This window comes from Lathyrus oleraceus, chromosome 2, assembly GCF_024323335.1.
Source record: "Lathyrus oleraceus cultivar Zhongwan6 chromosome 2, CAAS_Psat_ZW6_1.0, whole genome shotgun sequence".
Lineage (NCBI taxonomy): Eukaryota > Viridiplantae > Streptophyta > Magnoliopsida > Fabales > Fabaceae > Lathyrus > Lathyrus oleraceus.
In genome coordinates this window covers 167246332-167261052 of record NC_066580.1, presented here as the reverse complement: position 1 = coordinate 167261052, position 14721 = coordinate 167246332, and the positions used below count along the sequence as shown (strand labels likewise).

Below are 14721 nucleotides of genomic sequence, written 5' to 3'. Positions count from 1 at the left end.
AGAACCATAAAAGAAAAAATTCAGAATTTAAAAATGCATAAAAGTATTTTTAAATCAATTAAAACAAAGGAGAAAAGAGCAAAATCATGAAAAATAGAAAATCAATGAAATAAAATGTGAAAAGAGAGAAATCAGATGAAGTAAAATAAAAGAGAATTTTAGAAATTATTTTAAGATTTTTTGGATAAAAAATGAAATTACTAAGAATATTTAAAGAAAAAGCAATTTAAAATAATAAAAGAAAAAGAATTAAAATCAAAAAAATCCAGGAGCGTTGGGTCACGCCTCATTAATTGACGTGGCATATCCAACACTCCAAATGATGAGAAATACGGTGGAACGCGTTGCTAGCCAAACAGGGGACCAGGTTTGAATCTGATAAATCAAAACATTTCAAAATGCCAACGTGTCTGGTCCAAACTCAGACCACCTGAGAAATACTCTAGTTGTCTTCTATGGTGAGCTCTCACCGGAGTTTCATCATTTGGTAACTTCAAGACACGAGACCATCACCATTGTGATCCTCTTCTTATCCCGAATTCAACCTTATGCTTCAAATTCATTTATGTGAACTGAGCGAAGGGAATTTCAAAGAAGTTTCAGAAACAAGCAAAACACGTAAAGTAAAATTAAATAATGAACATGACCAATTAACACCAAATAAGTTAGGGGGAAGCATCAGTGGTTGGATGACTATATTGTGGTAACTTATTTGAGTTTAAATGATGCTCAGAACTACCTTGTCCATATATTGATCAGAAGTTGATGAAGCTTGATCTGGTTGGAGAAATTCAGAAGGTTTCAGAGCTTCGGAATTATTGCAAAAGTTTCAGAGGATGCCGATAGAGATAATAGAATCAAGAAAATGGATTGAAATAGGTTGAAACTCAAAACACGATGGTTGATTTTTCTAGGAAAATTTCAAGTTGCAGCAGGTTTTTTTTGCTCTCCAAAGATTTTAAATGAATGCAACAAGTTCCTCTATTTATAGGGAAGCAATTGGTGATCTCATATGTGCCAAATGATGCTCAATTCATGCAAAACCAATTTTCTCAAAATGCGTGGAAAGTGTGACTTGCAATCCATCAAATTTCAGCCAAATGATGCATTTTAAGTGTCAATTAACTTCTGAAGGTTTGATTAAACATGTTTAGAACCAAAACACTTGCTAATTTGGCTTGGAATTGAGTTTAGTCATGATCAAATTTTGGGCAATGGTGATTTATGCAGTTTCAAGTCACCATGTTCAACTTAATGGGGTATCCTACTCAAGAGGCTTTATGATCCCATTCTTTTTGCAATGTTTTAACATCATGGCCAAGTTTACAATGTGCCAAGAAAGGTTTGATTTTGATGTTTGAGCACAATCGGAAATTAGGTCTATGGAATCATGTCCGACGATGACCCAACTCCAAGTTGACACTTCTTGCGAAGCCTTTTAATCTCTCTCTCATATGTGCTTTTCATAGTATCCTTCTCTATCATGAGATGGTCTACAATGCCTTTCCAAGCGCCATAAGTAGGAAGATGAGCGGATGATGAGCTTTTAGAGGAAAATAAATCCTTTTGGCCTCTGGATCTCCTCACAACATGTTGCTCGAGTAACTCTATCAAGTCGTCCTTTTCCTTTAGTTGTTTCTGCAATCCTACTTTCTCAAGGTGTGAGGTGTGAAATTTTCTTTCCCAATCAGCAATATCTTGCTTCACTATATCCAAAGCTTCTTGCAACTTATCTATTCCTTTAATAGTGGGAGATTTGACCATTACTAAGGACATAGGTCATTCATAAGCGTATGGCGTCTTGAATTCCTTTTCTCTCTTCTTCACCCAACTAGTGTAAGGCTCCAAAGCTACATAATTCCTCAATCCAAGCTCACCTTTTCCTTTCCATTGAACATTATGCCAAGCATGCACTATCCTAGCTTTCAAACCTTGAGTGTCCTTCCCTTCTTGGTAAAAGAAACCTTCTAACAAAGTGTTATTAGGGTTTCCCTTCATAGCGAACCCAATTTGACATCTTGCCAAAGTCATATTGTAGTTGATTCCTTCATGTGTACCAAGAAGAGGCACATTAGAGAACTCCTCATAACTATCAATAGTCTCGATGTCGTTGTAAATAGAAGAGTACCAAGTAATGTCATCATTGGTGAGATACATGAGCCTTTGAGACCACCTCAAACAACCCTTGTTTTCTTGGAAGATAGGAGACTGCGGCAAGTGTGAAATAAATCACTTGTACAGTAAAGGCGCACAACAAACTATAGTTCCACCTCCTTTAGAAGTCCTATGATGAATGGAGAAATAAGTATCACTGAGCAAAGTTGGAACCAGATTCCTAAGCTAGAAGATCCTCATAGCATTAACATCAACAAAATTGTCAATGTTAGGAAACAGGACTAAACCATAGATGAGTAAGGACAGAATAGTTTCGAAGGACATCATGCTACCAACATTGGAAAAAGAAAAGGCCTTTTCCAATAGAAACTTTAAAGTCAACCCTTTGATACATCCTTTGACAGTGAAATTGGAATCTATGTCAGACTTCTTCAGATGAATGGCTTCGGCAACAACCCTAGATTCAAGAATTCCTTCCACCCCACTAAAAGGAACTCTATCAGAAACTGGTACACCAAACAGATAAGCATACCCCTCCATGGTAGGCAGCAACTGATAATCAGGGAAAGTGAAGCACCGGTAAATAGGATCATAAAACTGAACCAAAGTGCAGAGTAAACCATCTCAATGTCAGTAGATAGCACAGATAAAAGTCTTCCAAAATGGTCTATGAAACCCTTAGGATCATCCATGAAAGATGTTATCTTCCTTAACTCCACGAGATTAAAACATCTGAAATTGTATTTCTAAGTATTCCTTCTTCCAATGTCCATGATCAAAATATCTGCGATGTTTGCAACAAGAGCCTCTAAGTTCCTTGAAAATTTGTGTAAAAATTCTAATGAATGCCATGAGTGCATGATGCAACAATCATAAACAAGGTCACACAAAGCACAAAAACAAGGTTCAAAGGTTCAGAGTCACGAGCATGGAGCCAAGGGTAAGAACCAACCCACAATGTATGTACTAAGGATATCATCACCTGTAGAATAGGGTTCTAAAAAGGTTCCCAGAGTCGTAATTCCATCTTTTGGATATTGCCAGTTTATATGACTACTCATCAACCAATAATATACTTAAGAGAAACTCGTTTGAGTGTAGTATCACGTAACAACTAATTCAAGTCTACACCTGAATAGCCATTGCACTACGTCCTAAAAGGCCAAGATGGGTTAAGGGTTCTAAGGTCCTCAGCTTCTCGGGCTCCCGGGTCGAAAAAATTAATGCCAACTACGATTACTCATATGACATCAGTAATCCCAAAAGGGCCTCCACTGAGTAGGGGATCTCAAGTCAGCTTATTAAGGATTAACTCCATGTAAGCCAAACATGATTATACTGCCCTCCTATCATAAGAGCTCTCAAGTTCGGGTATAGGACTTATCTCACCACACATAGATCACCAAGCACTAGACAGAATAAATAAAAAGAAACAACAACAAACATAATATATACACACACAAAAAACAAAAATGGGCTTAACCCACTAGGGACTACACCCCAACAGAGTCACCACTTTGCTATAGCGGTAAAAATTTGAAATTAAGTTATTGATTAACTTAACTCACAAAGCAAGAGTCGCAACCGCGTTTTTATTATTTCCAAAGAAAAAGGGAAAAAGTACGAACAAAATTCAAGGAAATTTTAAAACAAAACTAACAAAAGAGAACATGGGTTCGGGGTTAGTTATGCAAAGCGAAGGTATTAACACCTTAAACATCCACGATACTCCATGAGAACCTTTTTGAAAATTGTGCATATTTTAGCTTGAAAAAAAGGGTGTTGTTTGTTAAAAGATTGGAGAGATGGGAAAAGAAGCATTTTCCTTATTTTTGATGTTGTCCAAGACTTTTTAAGTCTCATGCCTACGTACCAACAAAATGCAATGGAGGAGCAAAACATCGTAGTTCGTGGTAAAAATAACAAAAGAGTTTGTTTTGATTCATTTTTAATGAGAAGACATTTCGTCATTTTAAGGAGAATACTCAACTAGTCACCCATAAGTATGAGAATTACGCATTATCATGAGAAGGTCTCCAACTTGGATAAGGATCAACAAGTATGCCACTATCTCCCATCGATGGAAAAGAATTATCAGCATTACTATGGAGATAGGAGAATTATAACTCAACTATGGAAAAGACTCATGTCTAATACCTTGAGACAAGTTTTAAAAGGAAAAATGCACAAGGGCACAAAAATGGTTTGAATGAGTTAAACATTTTTAAGTCTTTTGAAATTGGTCTAAGTATGCTTAACGTGAATTGACATTTATTAAGAAAAAAGATTTGAAAATCACTTGACAAAAGTCAAGGTTTATTGGGAAAGAGGTTTAAGTAAAAAAAAACAATAAGGTTTTAAATAAGAGGGAGGATTTTGAAAATTAAAGAAGGGGAAGAAAAGAAGAGACTATCCTAGAGCATAAAGTAAGAGCTAGAGAAGAAAGATCTAACCAAGAGATAGCAAGCTTTATGGCATAAGTCAATCAATAATTTCCTCATTTGGATTAAGCCTCAAGCAAGTAAAGTAAACAAATAGTAATCTATGTATCAGATGAAACCAAAGTAACCAAGCCAAGTCTTCATAGAGAAGTCCAAAGTCAAAGGTATCATATGGATTCCAGGGTCTCAAGTCACAATTCCCAAGCAAAGGTCAAGATCATAATTCTGAGTCCATAACTCCAGAAAATGTCAAGGATAGTAACCACAAGTCCACAAATTAGGATAACCAAGTTTCTTTTTAGTTTTTTTTATTAGTGTTTTCTTTACAATGATATCAAAACGAAGGTCGAAATGGACAAAGAACAAAATAACATAATCACAAACAATATGATATGAAATGTGAAACATGAAGTATAAAGTAAATAACATAAAATACAAGCATAAAGTAAATGACATTAAAATAGAAGTTATTACAAGTGAAGATTTAGTAAATAATGTTTGTGAAGATGAAACGATGTTTGGTCACATTTTGGAGAACACTCAACTATCCACTCACAAGCATGAAAATATGATCCTAGGAATTATTTTTGAGAAGGGCTCCAACTTTGATAAAATCAACAAGTATGCCACTAGCTCTCACAAATGGAAGAGGAACAACATTTTCGTATAATACCATGCGGAATAGGAGACTTACAATCTCACTTATAAAAGTTTCATTGCCTTTGGGAAAAATTTTGCACTATGTTAAGCAATCGTAATTGGACTTATGTAGAAGTCACAACTAACTGAGGTCAGTCAATAATAATGTTTGTGTTAATATATGCTAGAAAAATGATATGTAAATCATCCTCCTAAAGCAATGCCACACAAGAAAATAAATTGAAAGGGGATGATCAAGCACAAAGGCTATGAGGATGGTCCATTACTTCAATCCATATTTCAGGATACTTAGGACAAACTTACACATCAAATCAAAGTACCTTAAATGATTCATGATCACTTAGAAGGTAGATTAGAAATTATGAAAGTTCATCAAGCACCAATCCACATATCATGCACAAGATTGAAATAATCCATCCAATTGATCAAAGGGAAAAGAACGAGATGAAGAAGAAAGGGATAAGATAAGTCACACCCAAATTGAACCACAAATTTGATCAAGTCATCCTCAAAATCAATCATTCATTTTGGTGGATTAGGGTTTTCACCCTATCAACACCCAAGATCCATTAAGTTTGATGAGACTTGAAGTCAAAATCATCATGATTCAAGGCCAACAGAAGTCCACAAGGTCAAACAAATTTAAAATGCAATTAAATTAAATAAAAGTGCATTAAATGTATTTTTAAATGATTTTTAAAATAGAAATAAAATGGAAATCAACAAAGTCCTTCAAAACACCAAATAAATGACCAAGAAAATTATGGAAGGTTGGAAATAAAATGAGAACCATAAAATAAAAATTTCAGAACTTAAAAATGCAGAAAAGTATTTTTAAACCAATTAAAACAAAGGAGAAAAGAGAAAAATCATGAAAAATAGAAAATCAAGGAAATAAAATATGAAAACATAGAAATCAGATGAAGACAAATTAAAGAGAATTTTAGAAATTATTTTGGGATTTTTTGGATAAAAAATGAAATTACAACGAATTTTTAAAGAAAAAGCAATTTAAAATAATAAGAGAAAAAAATTAAAATCAGAAAAAACCAGGAGCGTTGTATCACGCCTCATTAATTGACATGGAGGATCCAACACTACAAATAATGACAAACACGATGGAACACGCTGTAAGCCAAACACAGGATCAGGTTTGAATCTAACCAATCAAAACATTTCAAAATGCCAACGTGTCTGGTCCAAACTCAAACCACCTGAGAAATACTCTGGTTTTCTTCTTTAGTGAGCTCTCACCGAAGTTTCGTCGTTTGGTAACTTCAAGACACGGGACCACCACCATTGTGATCCTCTTCTTATCCTGAATTCAACCTTATGCTTCAAATTCATTTATGTGAGCTGAGAGAGAGGAATTTTAAAGAAGTTTCAGAAACAAGCAAAACAAGAGAAGTAAAATTAAATGATGAACATGACCAATCAACACCAGATAAGTTAGGGGAAAACATCAAAAAGGTGAAGGATTACAATGTGGTAACTTGTTTGAGTTCAAATGATGCTCAAAACTACCTTGTCCAGATGGTGACCAGAAGTTGATAAAGCTCGATTTGCTTGGAGCAATTCAGAAGGTCTCAGAGCTTGGGAATTGCTACAAAAGTTTTAGAGGATGTCGATGGAGCTAATAGAATCAAGAAAATGGATTGAAAAAGGCTGAAACTCAAAACACGATGGTTGGTTTTTTTGGGAAAATTTCAAGTTACAGCACATGTTTCTTGGATCTCCAAAGCTTTTAAATGAAGGCAACATGTTCCTTTATTTATAAGGAAGCAATTGTTGATCTCATACATGCCAAATGATGCTGAATTCGTGCAAAACCAATTTTCCTAGAATGCGTGTAAAGTGTGACTTGCAATCCTTCAAAACTCAACCAAATGATGCGTTTTAAGTGTCAATTAACTTGTGAAGGTTTGATTAAACATGTTTAGGACCAAAACACTTGCTAATTTGGCTTGGAATTGAGTTTAGTCATGATCAAATTTCGGGCAATGGTGATTTATGCAGTTTCAAGTCACCATGTTCAACTTAATGGGGCATCCTACTCAAGAGGCTTTATGATTCCATTCTTTTTGCAATATGTTAACATCATGAACAAGTCTATAATGTGCTAAGAAAGGTTTCATTTGGATGTTTGAGAACAAATTTATGGCATGTTGAAGTTGGCATGAAATACTGGTCACATAACTTAGAAAAATTTGAGTTTTTCATAGCTGAAAATAACCTATAATGCCCCAATGAATTCCATGGCCTTCCAAGAATAATTTGACCTTGGTCCTTGAAGAAAACTTGTAGAGTATATTACCAATGACATTGTGACAAAAGAATTAGCTTCATGTGTTGAAAATTGATGTTATGATCTTTGAAAGTTGGCAAAAAGTCACTTGAAAATAGATCAAATTTCACTCAATTCTCAACATTTTTTAATCACAAGTTTAAGTAAAAGGTTCCCGTTGAGTATAACTGGCGGGAGGGTACTAATACCTTCCCTTTGCGGAATCGACTCCCAAACCCAAATATGGTTGCGACGACCATGTTCTTTTCAAAATCTTTTGTTCATATTTTACTATTCTTCCATTGGAATAAATAAAGTTTTCTTGCGACTCTGATCGAACATCTTTTTCCGCGAGCTTGTGATGCGTTTCATGAAGGATTGTATTTTTCATGGTACGAAAGAAGAGAATTAACCCAAAATGACTTATGAGTCGACTCTTGGAAGCATGTGCCGACCTAAAAAGGTTATGAGTCGACACATACTGAAGCGAATTCAAAATATTTCAAAAATTAATTTAATGTGTTAATCTATCCAAAACATTAGTTGGCACATACTGAACAAAGTTTGAAAAGTTCAAAATTTGGTTTTTATGTTCTGGCCTATAAGAAATACGTGTGGACACATGATGTCCAAAAAATTAAAAATTTGACACATGTGAACTTGGGATGACTTTGGAAGACTGAACTTGACTCATGTATAACTAATTGATGAGAGACACACGCATATGATTGTTTCTCATGATTTTCTAGCCAATAAAATGCAAACACACAAATGTAAGCATGAAATAGTAAAAGATATAGATCACATGTGAAGATATTTAGAATAAGGTCACTATAAACATGTAAAGTGACACTCACGATGGTTATCATTGAAATTTTTAGAAATGAAGACTCATAAAATGTATCATACACACAATACATCATATACCTTTGAGAAATAAATAGGTAAAGAAAGAACTTACTTACAAAGCAAGAAAAGATTGAAACAATATTACCTGACCATACGAATGATTGGGGATGAACCTGCATTCCACAAGGAACTCTCGAATGAAATTTGGATAAAATGTAAAATGTGCCATAAACTCTTACGAAAACGAACGCTCCTACCACTCTTTTCTTTGAAAAAGTACTTGAAAGTGTGATTAAAAATGTATCTAAGAATCTTATTGACTTGATGATCATTCTTTATGATTGGACTTTTAATCTTGTTCAATCATGATAGTTATGTTGCTCCTTATCGTGCCTCATCATCTTAAGTTGATTAATCCCTAATTTGATGCACTTGAGTATGTCTTGTTGAAGATAAACCTACATCATGAAACACGATACCTTTTCTGAAACTTCTCTGGATAGAACACATTAATAATAATCAATACACTTTTACCAATTAACAGAGCACTAAATGTTGACCTCCTTGGTAACACTATCCTTCTTCATTGCCACAAAGTCAAAGAACTAGGGATATTTCACCCGTATCATATCTTGAGCCTCCACAAATGAGATCCCATACTAAAAGGTTCATATTTTAGAGGTTTGCTTCAGATTTGCATGTGACTTGAAGCATGCTTGGTGTTGACTTGGGGAATGATGAAAATGCTACATTCTGAGCTTGTTTTCACCACAGACAAGTTGGTTTTGGTCCCTAACATGGATTTGGAACAACCAAAGGCAATGCAATGGTCTGCTGTAGGATTTTCTTTTTGCCATTTTGGGAAAAATCAGAATTTGCACATGGGGTTGAATTTTATGATTTTTGGGGTTTGGGATTGTAAGTTGACCTTCAATCACACCATAATATGATATTTAATGTGTTTATGCACCATTGGGATCAAAAGGAAAGAGTTTGAGGCCTTGGTGCATTGATTTGCAAAATATGGTTGATGTGCATCTGATTTGTGCATCATGGCAAGTCAACAACTTTGAACCAATGCCAAATAAAATTGGCTCGTTCATTTTGTCTCAATTTTGGTTCATTTGTTCCTTGTCTTGATCTTGATTGAATGCAAAAAGAACTAGGTCAAAAGGGTTTGTGGTTCCGAAATGACAATGTGTCAAAGTAGTGGTCATGACATGATTTTAGGACATGGTGGGCATGCTGGACCAGATTGGCCAATAGCAAAATTGAACCCCTTACTCAATGAATTAGGTTTTGGACCTTTAAACAAAGTTGGAGAGGAAGTTATTTAGGACATTTAGCTCGGAGTAGAATTTAAAAGCTTGAAAATGAGAAATTTATGGTCTTTGGAACTTCCCATAGGCCATTCTTGCCAAAATGTGACCAACTAACATGACCTAATTTGGTGATTTTGTGATTTATTGATTCCCAAGGCACAATGATGGATGTTTTAAGTTAAAATGATCATACCATGATGGTAAATGAGGTTTGTACCTTTGTGGAATGATTTTATGTCAAATTGGTGGATGGATGAAGTCATGGAAAGTTGAAAATCATGTATGAACCAAACACTTGTAACATGGATTGAATGGATGTTTAAATGGTTAATTTTGTCTTTCATCAATTAAAATTTTACCATTTAATTAATTAGACTTTATATTATAAATAACTGTAAATAATATTTTTCAATTGTTTATGATCTAGGTGGTCAGTTAGAGGGATGAACTACAATAGGTGTTTGAAACACGCTATAGTAATCTATCTTAATCTATTAGACCACATTGGACTAGAAGATGTAATACTCCTACATAACTCTATTTTATTTTAAAAATACTTATCAAATTATTTATCATCTAATCGTGTCGTATTATTGTACAGTTTATCTAGAGGCCATATATGGGTCTTGATCATCAGGTTAACCATGATGATGTTGCAGTTTTGACAGCAAAGATACCAATTATCAGGTTCACTATTATGGAGATGCACCAGAGTGACTGGGTAAAATTGCAGTTCGGCATGCAACAACAAATTCCAGAACCTCCGACGTGTTTGGGAGATTGACATCAAAAAGAGTCGATGCCAATTGGGATTATTCCAACTGGAGAGACTTCACAAAAGATATATGTCGTCATTGGAGGAATCGAAGACAACACATCTTAAACGAACTAGTCATATAAGGTGTTAGACCAACTCAACAATATATGGCATTGTTTAGGTCGGTTACAATGCAACAATTTGTGTCTGAGCCACGGTATTTGATTGATCCATGCCAACGAGCTTCTTCATCATACGTCGAAAAACAAGTCCCCATCCAACGCCAATGTAAAACCACCCAAACCCAACAACTAACCTCACATGATCACCCTACCATATACACCCAACAACCAAACACCCAATTTTGCAACCCATTCATGCCACCCAACCAATAACCAAATAACCAACCTCGCAATCCATTCATGCCACCCACCCAACCTCAAAATCAAGAATCAAACACTACCCACCAACAACCATACACATCAACCACAACCGTCTATAGCCCTGATGATTCATATGGTTCACTTCATCGTAGCCCCCCACCAATGACCATCAAAACATCACATCACCAAAACACCGAACCATTGTTTAACTATAGTACACCCCAGGAACCATTGATTCGTTTCCAAAATGATTCAATGTCCCAATTCGGGCAACTATATCGTCCATAAATCACCCAACCACATCGACCTGACTACGATAACATGGGCACCGAACTCCATTACGGAAGCGCCATTGGCTAGAGCCCTCCTGGCTATTGGGAACAAATGATGACACATCTATCAAATATCGTTGGGACTTCCGTCGGACCTTCACACCATCTATCATTGGATCAGGTCTACACACAAAGACCCCAAACACCTCAGGAAAATCGTGGGGACCTCGAAGACAGACTAACGCACCTGGATGTTTAATAGGGGGACGTTTCGATCGGGCCGATCATTAGTTTTTTGTCAATTCCCATGTAACATTTATAATATCATGAATAATTTTTTTTTAATATCATATTTTATTATTTATTAAATAAACAATAAAAATTAAAAAAATATTATTAAGGTGTATGCGCTAGATGAATTGGCGCATACACCAAGCCACATGCATAGGCGCCATGGTTTCTGGCGCCTCCATGCAATGCTTTGAAAGCATGCGCCAGCACTAGTGGCGCTTCCTCTTCCTTTTAAATGGATGCGCCAGTTCATATGGCACATCTGTTTGGAAAGGTGGTTATTCCGGTATTTTTTTTGAAATATTGGTTATTTTAGAAATTAATTTGCAAAATATGGTTATTTTAAAAATAAAATCTATATTTTCATAACTAGAATATCATTCTTAAATGTTTTGCAAAAGAGAGTTATGTCCATTTTCCCTATAGTAAAATTATTTTCCAAAAGAAAGTTACTTAGTCTATCATACCAAGCTTTGGGAGCTTGCTTTAGACCATATAACGATTTTTTTCAGTTTAAACAAAATTAGGATTTTGAGAACTTTCTAAACCCGGAGGTTGATGTGTAAGACCCAAATTTTGACCCTAAGATTCCTCATGTTATCTCATCATTTGCATTGGCTTTGGGATCACACCTTGGCATCCTCCTTACCCCTCATTCATTGGGTTTGCATTGGGAGAGATCACCAAACACATTTGATTGTATCATAATTTATTTTCTTTTGTTTACTAACCAAAACACCAAAAATATGTCTATGTATAGTTTTGTTTCTTTTGTAGGAGTATGTGCATCCTCACGTGCCCTATCAAGCTCACAACTAGGGTTTGAGACCCTCATAGCAAGATATTAATCGGGGAATCGTCCATATTGGTTCTAAACATCATATATGGATCTCTTGTTCATTATTTCTCGTTTTGATCAAGAATTCATCCAAAGTTTGAAGCTTGTTTTCCTTGGAAACCCTAATTCATCTAGGAATCTTGTGTCACTTCCTCCGTAAGTTTCTTCAACAATTGGTCAAATATATCAAGGTATAATTAATTATACATCATCTTATGTATGTATTATCCTTCATGAGCTCTAAAGATCAAGAGAACTTCAAGTTTGCAAGTTGGTTCAAAGATGTTGACCAGAGAAAGTCAACTAGTCAAAACTGGGATTCCCTCGACCCTATCTCCTACATTTTGTGTCATATGAAAATGATTCAAAGATGAATTTTACTATTTATGATATTACAAACAACTTTCATGTTGGCATCAAAATCTAGTTTTGCTTGGAAAGTCATTTTTCATGGTGAAACATTATATGTCATTTTGTTTGTGCCCTAGTTAGAAGGTCAACTTCCAAGGACCATAACTTGCTCAATTTTTATGATATGAAGGTATAACGGGGTATTCGTTACCATTGGAGATATTGACTAAATCCAAGGTAAATCATACAAAATCGAGTCGCCACCGCACTTCTATTTATCCAAAGGAATGGTTAGAAAGTGAACAAAAACCTAAAAGTTTTAACAAAAACTAGTAAAAGAAACAGAGATCCGGGTAAGGGTGTTGGTTATGCAATGGGAAGGTGTTAGGCACCCAAAACATCCTAGGTACTCCTAGGGAGCCCTTTTCATACTTGTTGCAAAGGTTATTGTTTTGTGAAAATTTATTTGTGCAAACATGATTGAAGAGATGAGAGGAGAATGTACAAGTTATTTACATTTTGTGTTTGGATGGATAAACCCATTGCCTACGTACCCTCTTATAAAAAGATTAGGATCAAAACCTCCATATCCGCCTTTTCCTTGGCGAGTCGGTCATACTTCCTCTTCCAAAACTTGGAAGATTGAGGAAGTAGAGAAGTCCATGCATCATTAGGATCATCAATAACCTGATGCTCGAGGAACTCTATCAAAGCATCTTTCTCCTTAATCTGCTGAAGCAACTCTTCCCTTTCACGGATCCAGGCACGTGATAGGTCTTCGTCTCTCAACTCCTCTACTCCTTGGTTAGGGAGGTTTGAAGGCCTAACCACAACCAAAGGTGTAGGTCTCGGATATTCGTAAGGCATGAGATACTCAGATGCTCTCTTCCTTACCCAAGCAATGTAAGGCTCCATAGCGATGCAATTCTTAGGACCCAACTCCTTCCTTCCTTTCTTATGAACCTTGCGCCAAGCGCGACCATTCTTCCCTTCAAGCCTTGGGGATCTTTACCCTCCTGAAAGAACACACCTTCTAACAGAATGTTATTAGGTTTATCCTTTAGGGGGAACCCAAGCTGATGACGTGCCAAAATAAGGTTGTAGTTAATCCCACCACATGTACCAAGAAGAGGTACATTGGGGAATTCACCACAAGAGTCAATAATCTGCAAACCATCATACACACGGTTGTACCAAGAGATATCATCATTAGTGAGAGACATAATTCTCGTGGACCACCGGAGACATCCCTTGTTCTCCTTGAAGGCGACCGTCTAAGGTAAGTGAGAAATAAACCACTTATACAACAGAGGCAAACAGCACACAATGGCACCACCACCTTTTTCATTCCTTACATGCAAAGAGAAATAGGCATCACCCAACAGAGTCGGAACGGGATTAAGAGCGGAAAAGATCCTAATAGCGTTCACATCCACAAACTTGTCGATGTTGGGGAACAATACCAACCCATAGATGAGAAGTACAAATATGGCTTCAAAGGCATCCTCACTCATGGCCTTCCCATAAACAGTAGCTTGAGCAATGAGGAACTCAGAAGGGAGACCTTGAATTCCACCTTTGGTAGTCATATGAGCACCAATCAGAGATTCATCTATGTGCAACAGGTCAGCTATCTCTTGAGAAGTAGGAATACTTTCCAAGCCACTGAACGGCAACTGGTCTAGAATTGGTATACCCACAAGATAGGCATACTCCTCAAGGGTAGGCAAAAGCTGGAAGTCCGGAAACGTGAAGCAACGGTACAGGGGATCATAAAACTGCACCAATACACTCATCAACCATTCATCCACCTGAGTAGTCAGAAGAGGAAGAAGCTTCCCAAAGCGAGCCTTGAAACCTAAGGGATCTAATACATAGGATGTCAGATTCCTTAACTCTTTCAAATCTGGCTGTCTGAAGCTGTACTTCTTTGTATTCCTTCTTTGTCTTTCCATGTCTGAAAATGTTGCAAATAAACCCCTTAAGTTCCTTGAAAATTTCTTTTTATTTTGATGATATGGATGCAAATGGATGCATGAATGCATGAAAGGTCATGGGATGGATCATATTATCCTTAATATCAATCATCCATTTTGGTGGATTATGGTTTACACCTTATCAACACCCAAGTTCCATTGATATTAAGGATACATGAACG

At 36.1% G+C, this 14721-nt stretch overlaps 1 protein-coding gene across 1 annotated transcript; it reads right to left on the bottom strand.

The window, feature by feature from the left end:
* Positions 1–1779: 1779 nt before the first annotated feature.
* Positions 1780–2655, bottom strand: LOC127122446 (uncharacterized). Its single transcript, XM_051052785.1, has 3 exons — positions 2452–2655; positions 2260–2340; positions 1780–2208 (listed from the first exon to the last, which is right to left on the bottom strand). Exons 1-3 carry the CDS (start codon positions 2653–2655, stop codon positions 1780–1782), a joined length of 714 nt encoding a protein of 237 aa, XP_050908742.1.
* Between the last annotated feature and the right edge of the window lie 12066 nt (positions 2656–14721).